The 14,136-nt window shown below is 32.7% G+C and overlaps 1 protein-coding gene across 2 annotated transcripts; it reads left to right on the top strand.

The window, feature by feature from the left end:
• Positions 1-7,465: 7,465 nt before the first annotated feature.
• Positions 7,466-12,733, top strand: LOC141721741 (putative pentatricopeptide repeat-containing protein At5g09950). Of its 2 annotated transcripts, XM_074524806.1 has the most exons (4): positions 7,466-10,751; positions 11,366-11,578; positions 11,709-11,982; positions 12,081-12,733. In XM_074524806.1, exon 1 carries the CDS (start codon positions 7,509-7,511, stop codon positions 10,707-10,709), a length of 3,201 nt encoding a protein of 1,066 aa, XP_074380907.1. In that variant the 5' UTR covers positions 7,466-7,508; the 3' UTR covers positions 10,710-10,751; positions 11,366-11,578; positions 11,709-11,982; positions 12,081-12,733. The 2 variants fall into 2 exon arrangements, with proteins under 2 accessions (XP_074380907.1, XP_074380906.1); XM_074524805.1 differs by having other exon boundaries at positions 11,366-11,982.
• Positions 12,734-14,136: the final 1,403 nt, after the last annotated feature.

Genomic DNA, 14,136 nt, shown 5'->3' with positions numbered 1-14,136 from the left:
ATTGTGGAGGTTACAAACTTATTATTTTTTGTAAATTACATATCATTTCCCCCAATAAATAGAACTCTTGCATCATTGGTTTACACATCAAAAAAACTATAGAATTTTCATTATTTTCTTGCATTCCTCTTAGAGCCCTATGTTCAGCATCTGTGAGATAGAAAGTAGTTTTTGTTCAGTTCGTGGAAAGCGAGTCTTCAAGTGCTTAAGACTACCTTTGTTCGTTGTATCCTCGGAGACGGAAGCCACAACACCTTCAAGCACCATACGGAAGGGGCTAATCTGTTTTAAGGAGAGCGTGGTTTTCACGTGACTCGAACAATTTTTGGTATTTGTATTATCGATTTGCTGATTTAAGGTACTCCTTTTACTTATACTCCCTATAATTTATCCGGGAAGTTTTTGAGAATTTTTGAGTAAGGTCTACTAGAATGTTGTACAATCTATCTGGGGTAAAAATAACAGGCACAATCTATCTGGGGCAGAAGCAACTGTTTCATTTTTCTTTCATTCTGATTTCTTCTCAATTTTGGGCTATTTTTTTGTGAAAATAATCAATTTTGGGCTTTCTGTCTTCCTATATCAATCAGTTTCAAACTTCTCATCTGACATCTCATCTCAAGTGCCAGAGATATATATAGATGTACATATAATCAAGCCCCCTGATAACTGAACTGATGAAAAAAGGATTCACAATAATTTGCCCAGGTTTGTTTCCGCTCAATTCCGTTTTGTAGAGTTATGTACATATATTTGTATGAACTATACGAGCACGTGGAACAATATGTTGAAAGTTTTGGTACGTATTTACTTTAAAAATTCTTGTAAGTATTTGCTTTAGTTTTTTGGCCCTCTCCAAGTTATCCAGTTATGTCTCTCGGTTCAGATAAATGGTTATGTTCTATGCTGGAGAATTTCAGGAGACTCATAGGTGATACCCTAAAAGCTAGAAAGTTATTTTTCGGAGTCACGTAATTTTTTTAATGTTTGAAGCAGGCTTAATGGTAGAGTATTTCATATTTTGTTTATACATATGTCAAGCTGACAAAGAGGCAACTTATATATATCTAGGTATTTTATTTATTTTTTGGTTTATCTAACAAGAAAATGATTTTTTGCTGCAGATGTTCCAAGTAAATCTATAAATAAGGATTTAAAGCCAATAACTCTCCCAGGTAGCTATCTATTTTCCTTCATTCTCCGTTCATTTTAAAATTGACTGTTTAAAGCATAATTCATGTCTTTAACTTTACTGTCAGCAACCTAGAATTTCTTTTTATGAATTGATGTAACTACAATCATAAAATTTTATGGCTTAATATTTTGTATTAACAGATAAACTTTAACAATCAATGCATATATATATAAAGAAATTATGTAAGGCAGACATGCGATCTTAAACACTCCCAATGACAACGCCGGATGAAGAAAGAATTCATAATCAATTACCCGGGTTCGTTATGGTAAATTTTAATTTGATTTTCTTGAATTGTGTGCATATATTGTATGATACGCACGATTCCATGATTGCATGAGTTTATATAAATGATTAGATAATTTCTTCTGCACATATAACGTATCGATTATATTTAACAAATTGTGCCTTTAGTTCATTATTTTCTAATTGTTGTACTCCAGTTATAGCTAATTCCATCAATGGTCACATCATAACAAAGCAATGTTACAATGCGTATTATTTTCTCCCTGTACATTAAACATTAAAGACTAATCCAAAGTGTTGTTACTTTCGGATCAAAAACTTTGATAGGTACCTGCTTTAAAAATTATAATGTATTTGTCATTTATGTACAAGTTGCTAAGATAAAAGATGAGCTCAAGATATTTATCGACTATAGGCTTAAGTACTCTTCATTTTTAATTTACTTTTCTTATGTACTTTTGGCAAGCATTGGAGTAGACTTGTGAATTTTCTTTTTATGACTCTTTATATTGTTTTCTTGTAGTGAGTACTTCACTACTTCTACTACATTTTGAATTTTTGTTCGATTTTTCTATTGATGCTAACTCGTCAAGAATCTACCTAATCAGACTGGATTGCATAGAGAACCTGCAGTTGGAACAAAAACTAAGATTTCAATCATCTTGATTTAGTATTTTTTTTCTTTAAGAAATTTGTGAGGGTTAACAAAGAATATAGGTGAAACCTGGACACAAATCTACGCAATTAATACTTTTAGGCCTATTTATCTATAAGGTTATTCAGATGTTGTATTATGAGGATAGTAGTTATGATTACCTTTGTTGTGTTTTTTCTTATATGTAATTATTCAATGTTCGCGTACATATATTTATCCGGGAAGCTTTTGAGAATTTTTGAGTAAGGTCTTCTAGGATGTTGTACAATATATCTGGGGTAAAAATAACAGGCACACTCTATCTGGGGTAGAAGCAATTGTTTCATTTTTCTTTCATTTTTGATTTCTTCTCAATTTTGGGCTATTTTTGGAAAATAATCGATTTTGGGCTTTCTGTCTTACTATATCAATCAGTTTCGAACTTTTCATCTCACATCTCATCTCAAGTGCCAGAGGTATATAAAGATGTACATATAATCAAGCCTCCCTGAAAGCTGAACTGATAAAAAAAGAATTATAAAGATGTACATATAATCAAGCCTCCCTGAAAGCTGAACTGATAAAAAAAGAATTCACAGTGATTTGCCCAGATTTGTTTCCGCTCAATTCCGTTTTGTAGAGCTATGTACATATATTTGTATGAACTGCACGAGCACGTGGAACAATATGTTGAAAGTTTTGGTAGGTATTTGCTTTCGAAATTCTTGTATGTATTTGTTTTGGTTTTTTGGCCCTCTCCAAGTTATCCCGTTATGTCTCTCGGTTCAGATACGTGGTTATGTTCTATGCGGGAGAATTTCAGGAGACTCATAGGTGATACCCTAAAAGCTAGAAGGTTGTTTGTCGGAGTCGCATAATTTTTTCAAAGTTTGAAGCAGGCTTAATGGTAGAGTATTTCATATATTTTTTTGTTAAATATGTCAAGCTGGTAATGAGACAACTTATATATATCTAGGTGTTTTATTTATTTTTTGGTTTATTTAACAAAAAATGATTTTTTTTTGCTGCAGTGCAGATGTTCCAAGTAAATCTATAAATAAGGATTTAAAGCCTAAAACTCTCCCAGGTAACTATCTATTTTCCCTCATTCTTCGTTCAATTTAAAATTGACTGTTTAAAGCATAATTCATGTCTTTAACTCTATTGTCACCAACCTAGAATTTCTTTTTGTGAATTGATATAACTACTATCATAAGATTTTATGGCTTAATATTTTGTATTAATAGATAAACTTTAACAATCTATGCATATTTATATGGAGAAAGGAAGTTATGTAAGGCAGCCATGCGATCTTAAACACTCCCAATTCTCTTTCTTAATTCTTTTAATCATCTTCTATTTTAGCACTTCAAGTTCTTACAATTTCTTGACGATCTATATTTATGAGTAATGCAGCAAAATATATACTCAATTAGGAAGGGTAATTAGCAGATGTGTTATTCCAATGGCTGGAGTTCTCTCAAATACTATTATTCAAAGTGTGGTTATAATACAGGTTTTGATTTCGAGGCTGGAGCGTACTATTTAGTGAATATGGAGTGCGGTTAGATTTGACAAATAATATTAAAATTTAAATTTTGTAAATGTATATGATTTATTGACAATCTCAAAGAAAATGTTTTTTTGAAAGCTAAAATATCTTTTTGACTATTGTTATCTTCTTCTAGCCTAACCCCTATATTTTTTAATATATGATATTTAGGGCTGAGCAAAACCGAACCGAAACCGAAAAACTGAACCGAACCGTGCTAATTCGGTTCGGTTCGGTCCTGATTTTTCAGAAAATTCGGTCTATTCGGTCCGGACCGAATAGACCGAAATAAAATTCGGTTCGGTCCGGTTCTTGTAAAAAATATTTCGGTCCGGACCGAATAGACCGAATAGTCCAAATCATAAATATCATAATTTTATATTATATCTTTTACATATATCTTAAAAATTTTAATCATAAATTTTAATTTATAATTATATTTATACACTCTTAGAACTCTACATATCACCTTACTTTAGTTATATTTTAGATTTTATAATTTTTGATTTAAAATTTTATTAAAATTTTATTTTTTTCAAAAAATTCGGTCCATTCGGTCCAAAACCGGACCGAACCGAATTATTTCGGTTCGATCCAGTCCGGTCCATAATAAAATTTCGGTCCGGTTCGGTCCAAGAAAATTTGATAATTCGGTTTTTCGGTCTATTCGGTTTGGTCCGGTTTTGGACCGAACCGACCGAATGCTCAGCCCTAATGATATTTGACTTTCTGGCACACATGTTTGACGGATTTGATCATATAGTTAAAATTATTTTTTTCAAAAATTTCTTTTTGTGAATAAAAATTTTGATCTCATGTTTTTATTCAAAAAAAGATTTTTTTTTTAAATAATAACTCTAATTATGTGGTCAACCCTCCTAAATATGTGTATCAAAAAGTCAAACGACATATATTAAAAAATAGAGGGAGTATAATTTTTCATGTATGATTTTTTCCAATATTTTTAGAATATTATTTTTGAACCGCGCGAAACACAGTTTAAATACCTAGTTATTTAAAAAACAAGATCTTTGTTGTTACTTGACCGCTAATCATCTCATTTTTAAAAAAATGTCCGATATATCATAAATCGGTATCTCAACCAAAGAGTTCCGATTTCCTAAATATGTACGTTCAAATCTCAGTTACAAATAGGAGACTGAGTACTGTGATGTGCAGGTGATAGTGCTATAAAAAATAAATAAATAGCCCAGGCCTAAAATCAAATGTAAATCCAGTAACCTTAAAACTTTAACAAGGAAGTACGCCAACAAGGAAGCCCACTATTGTTCCTTCTGAAGGCAGGAAGCCCAATATTTTTTTTTGAGATTTCTTCACATATTTTGAGATACAAAATTATTTGAAAAAAAAAAGATTATCTCTGAGATTATGTAAAATTACTGATACTCGTAAGACATATAAGGCTAATTATTTATAATAAAATTTATATTAAGTTAAGAAAAAATAATTATTCTGCACCGACTTTCTCTATTCATTAAGAAAAACCTTACAGGTGATTATTAAACAGAAGAAAATCATCAGCAAAAAATATTTAAAAGGATTAATTATCAAGTTTGATCATTGTATAATTAGGAAAATTTTAAATTTATAGTCGATAAATAAGGGATCTCAAATTGTCCACTTTAAAGTCAGGGGATTCAAATTAATCACTTTTCAAGTCGTTCATAAGCTAACGACGTCTCAAATTTATCACCGAGAATTAAAAAATTTATGTACAAATTGGTTAATTTGAGACTCAATATGATGGTCAATTTTATACTTGTCGTCTTAAACTAAATTTAAAAATTAAATTTGAACTTCAATACTGACCAACTAAAAAAAACTTTAATATTGACCGTGAAATGAGAATTTACAAAAAATATCACTTTTATGAAAATATTTACAAAAATACGGGTGCGGCTTGCATATGTGATTGCATATGAGCAATGTTACTCCGACTCTTCTGTTTAAGTTACTGTACCCGTGTCGGACACTTGGAGATTCGGACACGACACTTATTGTGTGTCAGATCCTTTGACTGAAATATGGACACTTTGACCAATTTATAGATCAAATACTAGTCACACTTAATATTCAAATTATATATTTAAGAAGAAAAAAGAAGCGGGAATGAGATAAAAGTAGGGAAGATACTAAATTCGCAGTGTTGTTTAGAAAATCAAGTTTAATCGTAGTCATATTGTTACTTAATTTTAAGATGTCTAACTTAATACACTTATTTATCAATAAAAATATGTCATATTGTTCTTTAGTCTTCTCAAATCCGACACTCGGATATGTGTGGTGTCCGACACTCCATACCCGAGTCAGAGTAACATATCATATATAAGGTTGAAACAGTTACATATGTGGTTGCAGATGAGATTGGTCCGTATTCTTGCAAATATTTTTTACAACTTGGGTATTTATGCAAAAATCCCTTATGCCCCATTAGGGTACATAGATTTCATTTCAAATACTTGATTTGATCGAACCACTTGTTTGGCAAATACCAGAATTTGGATTTGGAATTTATTTAATTCCAACACAATTAAAGAATAAGTTTAAAAATTAGAATTTGAAATATTAGCAAAATACAAGTCATTTCAAAAGAATTTTTTCCTAATTTTTTTTTACAACTTTTATTTTCCATATAAATTTTCGAGAATTCTTTTTCAGGAAATTTTCCCGAGAAAATCTCCTTAGAATTTTTTTTAAAAAAAAATTATTTCTAGAATTTTTCTGCCGAAATTTTTTTCTCATGATCGGGAGGAAAATTTTTCTGAGAAACTTTTCTCGGGAAATTTTTTTCCCGATAATTTTTTCTCAGAATTTTTTTCCCCGGAAAACTTTTCTCGGAAATTTTTCACAAGAACTTTTGTTTCGAAAAACTTTTTCCAGAAAATTTTTTCTGAAGAAATTTTTTATGAAATTTTTTTCTCATGGTTTTCTTTCCCGAGAAATTTTTCTCTGGAATTTATTTTGGGTAAATTTTTCCTTAGAATTTTTCCGGAGAAATATTTATTGGGAATATTTTTTTCGGGAAATTTTTTTCCCAAGAAACAGAGAACGTTTTTTCGGTAAAAATTTTTCCCAAGAATTTTTTCTTGTGACTTTTACCCAATAATTTTTTTTGTAATTTTTTTCCCAAGAAACATTTTTCGAGAAATTTCCATGTGAACCTTTTCCCGAAAAACTTTTTCTCGGGAAATTTTTTCCGAAAAACTTTTCTCTAGAACTTTTTTTCGGAAAATTTTTCCCGATAAATATTTTCTAGAATTTTTTTTGTGAAAACTTTTACCGGATGAAAATGTTTACGAGAAGAATTTTTTAGAACGAAAAAATTCCGGGGGAATGTTTTATAGGAACTTTTTCAACAAAAAGTTTCTCGGAAATTTTTTTCAAGGATTGTATTTTGGTAATTTATCGTGAAATATATTTAAATAAAATTAATATTTCAATTCTCCGACAAAAAAATAATGTATTTCAAGTTTTCAAAAAATCCTAAAAACAAAATTTTAAAATTCAATTTCTTGAATATCCAAACAAAATATTTGAAATTAAATTTCTGGATTTCAAATTCTATAATGACCCGTTTGAAAAACTGGATTTCAATTGAAATTCTGGATTTGATTAAATAAGTTGTTTGGTAATTTGGATTTGGATTGACATTTAAATATTATTATAAATATGAGAATTTGAAATGAGAACTTAAATAATATTATTTGAAATCCCTCATATAAAATGTAAGTTTATAAACACTTTCTAACTGAAATTCTGAATTTAAAATGAAATTAATGATTCGAAACCCTGTTTCTTAAATGTAATGTTGCTAAATTCTGCAACTGTCACGGGATGATACATGATACCAAGAAAATGAAATGTTGCGCGGGAAATTCTTAACAAAACACAAAGCCCTCCTCTCATGTCCAAACAACAATTATTCTGCCATCTACTTCACTACCTCGTCAACTCATTTCTCACAAAATTGCACTAACCGACTTAACTCATTTTCACTTTACTTCACTCCAATTAAAAACTTAGTTAACCAATACAAACCATCACAAAAAGATCCGAACTTTTTACTCCAAACTTCACAAAAAATAGAAAATCTTGTTTTTCAGTGCAACAATTGTTGTAATATTGAACATGCTAAAAAGATTCATTTGTGTGTGATTAAAGATGGGTTGTTTAGGGATGTGTTTTTGTCGAATACCCTTATTAATTTGTATGTTAAATTGGGTGATTTGGGTTGTGCAAGGTTGGTGTTTGATGAAATGTCTGAGAGAAATATGGTGTCTTGGGCTTGTTTGGTTTCTGGGTATGTTCAGAATGAGTTTTCTGAGGAGGCTTTTGGTGTTTTTCGAGGGATGGTTCGTGAGGGGTTTGTTCCGAATAGTTATGCTATTGGGAGTGTTTTGAGAGGGTGTTATAAGCTTGGAAGTAGCGGTGTTGGACTTGGATTGCAAGTTCATGGGTTGGTTTCGAAAACGGTGTATGCGTTTGATGTTGTTGTTTGTAATGTGTTAATTTCGCTTTATGGGGGGTGTATGGAGTGTTCGGATAGTGCGTTTCGTGTTTTTGGTGAGATTTGTGTGAAGAATTCGGTGTCGTGGAATTCTATTATTTCCGTTTATTCTAAAAGAGGCGATGAGGGTGCTGTTTTTGAGTTGTTTTCTGACATGCAGAAAGAGGGATTTGGATTTAGTTTGAGACCGAGTGAGTATACGTTTGGCAGCTTGATTGCTGCAGCATGTTCTTCTTTTGAGTGTGGGTTGTGTTTGCTTAAGCAGATTTTGGCCAAAGTTGAACGATTAGGATTTCTGGAAGACCTTTATGTGGGTAGTGCTTTGGTAAGCGGTTTTGCAAGATTTGGTCTGCTGGATATAGCTACAGAGATTTTTAAGCAGATGGGTGCGAGGAATGCTGTAACTTTGAATGGACTGATGGTTGGATTGGTGAGCCAGAAGAGAGGAGAAGAAGCAGTTAATATTTTCAAGGAGATGAATAATTTGGTTAAAATCAATTCTGATTCCTATGTAGTTCTCTTGAGTGCTTTGGCGGAATTCAAATTTCCCGATGAAGGAAGAAGCAAAGGTAAGGTGATTCATGGCTATGTTATTCGAACTGGCTTATGTGATTATAAGGCGGAAATTGGGAATGGTCTGATCAATATGTATGCAAAATGTGATGCAATTGATGAAGCTTGCTCTTCATTCAAGCTTATGAGAAACAAAAATTCAGTTTCATGGAATTCTTTGATTTCTGCTCTAGACCAGAATGAATGTTTTAGAGATGCAATAATGACCTTTCATGATATGAGGAGAAGTGCATTGGTACCCTCAAATTTTACCTTGATCAGTGCTTTGAGTTCATGTGCCAGTTTGGGTTGGATTAGAATGGGAGAACAAATACATTGCGAAGGGCTTAAGTTAGGACTTGATTTAGATGTTTCTGTTTCAAATGCTCTTCTTTCTGTATATGCAGAGTCTGGATGTATTACAGAATGCAAGAAAGTTTTCTCCTCTATGCCGGACCATGATCGAATATCCTGGAATTCGATGATTGGGGCATATTCTAATTCTGACGGAACAATTGCTGACATTACAAGCTATTTTAAAGAAATGATGCAAGATGGATGGAGGCCTAATGATATTACCTTTATAAACACCCTTGCATCAGTATCATCTCTTACTTCTTGTGAACTGGGAAAACAAATCCATGCATTAGTAGTTAAGTGTGCACTCATGAATGACATTGCCATTGAGAATGCTTTTCTTTCTTTTTATGGGAAGTGTGGTGCAATGGCGGAATGTGAAAATATTTTTTCTGGAATGTTTGACAGGAGGGATGATACGAGTTGGAATTCCATGATTTGTGGATATATACATAATGAGATGTTACCCAAGGCCATGGATCTGGTTCGACTTATGTTGCAGAGTGGTAAGAAATTAGATTGCTTCACGTTTGCATCTGTTCTTAGTGCGTGCGCCTCGGTTGCAACTTTAGAGCATGGCATGGAAGTTCATGCTTGTGGAATCAGATCGTGTATGCAATCCGATGTTGTAATTGGTAGCGCGCTTGTTGACATGTATTCCAAGTGTGGAAGAATTGATTATGCTTCTCGGTTTTTTGAGCTGATGCCTGTAAGGAATGTTTATTCGTGGAATTCAATGATATCAGGCTATGCACGGCATGGCCTTGGAAACAAGGCTTTAGAGATATTTACAAAGATGAAGCAACATGGCCCTATGCCAGATCATGTTACCTTCGTTGGTGTCTTGTCAGCATGTAGTCATGTAGGGTTGGTCAATGAAGCGTTTAAACATTTTCAATCTATGAATACATTGTATAGACTGACTCCTCGGATGGAACACTTTTCTTGTATGGTTGATCTCCTAGGGCGTGCTGGAGAGTTTGATAAGTTAGAGGACTTTGTAAACAGAATGCCAATGAGTCCAAATGATCTTGTATGGAGAACAGTGCTTGGGGCTTGTTGCAGGGCAAATGGTCGGAAGAATGACTTGGGGAGGAGGGCTGCTGACATGCTGTTGCAGCTAGAACCCCACAACTCTGCCAACTATGTGCTGCTTTCTAATATGTATGCATTCGGAGGAAAGTGGGAAGATATGGAAAAGACTCGAAGTGCTATGAGTAAAGCAGCAATAAAGAAAGAAGCTGGATGTAGTTGGGTCACTATGAAGGATGGGGTTCATGTTTTTGTTGCTGGAGACAAATTACATCCAGATAAAGATGCAATATATGAAAAACTCAAGGAACTTCAGACAAAAATGAGAGATGCAGGATATGTGCCTCAAACAAAATTTTCTCTTTATGATCTCGATTCAGAGAACATAGAAGAACTTCTGAGCTATCACAGTGAGAGGCTTGCAGTTGCTTTTGTTCTTACTCGCAAATCACAATTGCCTATAAGGATAATCAAGAATCTTCGAGTTTGTGGGGATTGTCACTCTGCCTTCAATTATATATCGAAGATTGTTGGTCGGCAAATAGTCTTACGAGACTCAAGTAGATTTCATCATTTTGTTGATGGAAAGTGTTCATGTGGAGATTACTGGTGATGGAAATAATGTGAACTGCAGTACATGTGAAGTGTTTATTTGGTAGGTGCCTATTACATGTTTGTTTACAATCTGTGTTCATTTCCACATAGTTCAGTATATATTGAGAAAGGATGAGGAAGTGCCTGAATGACTGCCATCTCTCCCCAAACCTAAGGTGCCGGGGAAAGCCACTAAAATGGATCTTATAATTAACGATAATCTGGACAGTGGACACCATCCATAATTCTGTTACATGTATATTATTTGTAGTTCTATAGGGTCTACCTTTTGGTTTCTTTTTCTTATTTTTTGTGAAGTAATAACTGTACTAACCTAACAAAGAAAGGTATAGCATACTAGGGCAAATGCCGTGGAGATGACCAAGAGTGTAAACAAACACCAGTATAAGTTTTTTTTAATTTATTTCAGTATGGCATCATTTTTGAGTAATACTAACAGGAAACTAGAATCTTGTTTTCATATGTTGTGTATTGCGCTTGTCGGCATCCGATCTTCTTCGGGTTTCCTTTGAAGACTACTAACACCTAGTTAAGGGTAGCTGGTATAGACTAGTTGATTTCTACAGGACAAAGGGCAAGTCCATGAATATTCTCCAGCATTGCAATACGATGCACTTAAAAATGTCCATGATATGTTTCCTTGCGTTTTTGCAGGAAATTCACTCTAGCTGGACACACAAGGCAGAGCATTGTAAACAATTGACCTGCTAATTACTGTGCCACTCAAGTTATGTTTTTTTACAATGATGAGGATTAGAACACTGATGTGGTAAATCTGTCTTGTTTCTTTTGCTTGAAAGTTGCAATGATTGTTATTGTGCTGTGCTGCGCTGCATGAAGGTTTTGCCATTTACAAACACTGATGTGGTATACCTGTCTTGTTTCTTTTGCTTGAAAGTTGCAATGATTGTTATTGTGCTGCATGAAGGTTTTGCTATTTACAAAATCGTAAATGTATTTACCTTTATAATCTGAGAGTAAACTGTCATATATCCAGGTGCAGAAGTGGGGGGTGACAAGCATCTTAGTTGACGTGGGATAGATCTCAGAGCATCTAGCAAGAGCTTGCAATAGTGAATTGTGTCGAGATTAAGGTTGGTTCACTGGAGAGGAACCAGCAGAACTGGATGTCGTATTAGCTGCCTATTACTTCAATCGGTCACACGTGATTCTCAAGGGCCAATATCTGGACGAGGAAAAAAGATCCATGGGTTTACTCTTGCAGGACACATAATTCATGTTTATATGATGATTCATGGCAACACTGGATGGTGAACTTCTTTTATCATTTTTGTAACCGTGTCTATTCAGCATGATTGCAGCAGTGGATAGATCCCGCCATTTACCAATTTTGTTCTTTTTTCCATAGATTGAGTGTGAGAAAAGAAGTTCATGATCCGCCGGCCTTCTACCTTCACATGACATTGCTCCGGCAGGATTTTGTCCATTGCCTGAAATTCTCATTTCTCCACTACCAACTCCCGTAGGTGTTTGGGCCGTGTCCCAGTCCCAGTGTGGTGTAGCTGATAATTCTCTTGAGCCAGCCACCGATCATTGCCTTGGTAATCTATTGCATCACCAACGGGCTAATTACATGCAAGTCCCTGGGAGTTGGAGCCATTAATGTCTATGACCTCTAGGATGCATGTCACAACGGCACGGGCATGTCAAGATACGTCAATTAGTCAGACATGCTTTTTCATGATTTGACTTACCTTTTTACTATTTTTTTTAATAATTATTTTAATATTAGAAATATCCAGAAATAATAAATATAATTATAAAATATTTACATATATTTGAGTATCTAAAAAATTAGTAATGTAAATGAGTATTATGATGGTATTTGGTTGTTACTATCAACTAAATTTAATTTTACATTCAAGTTCACTGTATATGTATATTAGTATAATAAATATGTTTTAAATTTTATTATACCATTTGGGCATGTATTTTGACAAAAAGTATGTCTATAAACATGCCTTTGCGGAATCTCGGCAAAGCATTCGGATATTGTGTATTCTTATGTCTATTTGATACTCCGTCCCATTTATCCGATACTCCGTCCCAATACAAATCGTTTGGGCACGGAAATTAAGAAAATGTGTAATTTAGTAAAAAAAAGTAAAAATAGTGGGTAAATTAGTAGGTTCAGTCAATATTTAATACTCCGTCCGTCCCGATTATACGTTTCCTTTTCCTATTTTGACTTCTGACACTAAGCGATTGACTATTAATTTACGTCTAATCTATAAAATCAAATATAATCATGAGTGATCTTGTTAAATTTGTATTTATGAATACTTTAATACAATGAAGATTTTATATTTGATCCGGCAATTTTTTTTTTTATATATTTGATACTAATATGAAATTAATGATATTAACAATCAAAAGTCTGCACCGGCAAACATGTCTAACACAAATAGGAAATATTTTTAGGGATTGTGGGTGTAGTGGAAGAAATGAGTGGATGTAAGTGGATGGGGTTAATTTTTAAATTTTTCTATTTTGGGTAAGATTTGGAATGTATAGAATTGAGTGAGACATCCAAAAAACAAAAGTATATAGAAATGAATAGGACAAAAGGAATATTGTTTATTTTAGTCCTTATATATAAATTTTGAAGATCCATGTTAACGATAAATTTCTTATTTTTGTTGACTTAAATGATTATTCATAAGAACGGTATAAATTATAAAAACGGTACAAATTCTTTTTGGTCAAGAAGGGAATCGAATGTATAATATATGCACTATAACATATGCACATTACCATTAGATTAGTCAAAGTACCGGAAACACGCATATTATATTAATAAGAGAAATATTAAATATTAAATTAATTCAAATTAAATTAATAAAATATTAAAAAAAAAAGATATACTGCCGGACTGCCGGTTTGGTAAGTCAAATAGACAAATTAATACTACTATGTTTACTTGTAACGTACAAGCAACTAAGTATCAAAGTAGGCTAGTTGTACAAGTAATAATTTATTTAAGGTTAACTTACGTTAAAATAATATTTTTTTCCGATGTCAATATAATATACACAGTTTATTTTTACTCACGGTAAAGTAATAAATTCGTTAAAATAATATTTTTTTTATCCCGATTCTATTATTTTAAAGAGATTTAACTGTACCGGTTACAGAAAAAAATACTATAAAATGATTAGATATGAAAAATCTTAATTAAATATAGTCAACTAAATTTGTGAGATTAGAAACGTGCCCGTGCACATGAAATTGATCATCATTCCCTAATTTCAGCCACCACTCTGTCTCGTGTTGAGTTAAAACAAGTACGAATAATTTGAGATTTAAAATTTTACGGAATCTAAAAAAATCCAATGTAATTATATTTATAATTTTTTAATGTTGAGGTACATATAATAATACAAATAGTTAAATATTCAAATCAG

The sequence above is a fragment of the Apium graveolens genome, chromosome 4 (assembly GCF_009905375.1).
Source record: "Apium graveolens cultivar Ventura chromosome 4, ASM990537v1, whole genome shotgun sequence".
In the NCBI taxonomy this organism is placed as follows: Eukaryota; Viridiplantae; Streptophyta; class Magnoliopsida; order Apiales; family Apiaceae; genus Apium; species Apium graveolens.
The sequence above is the reverse complement of the archived record's forward strand: the minus strand, read 5'-3'. Positions and strand labels throughout refer to the sequence as shown.

What these genes read in the sequence shown, in the direction of transcription:
- LOC141721741 (XM_074524806.1), top strand. Translation starts at nt 7,509, where the DNA reads ATGTTGCGCGGGAAATTCTTAACAAAACACAAAGCCCTCCTCTCATGT.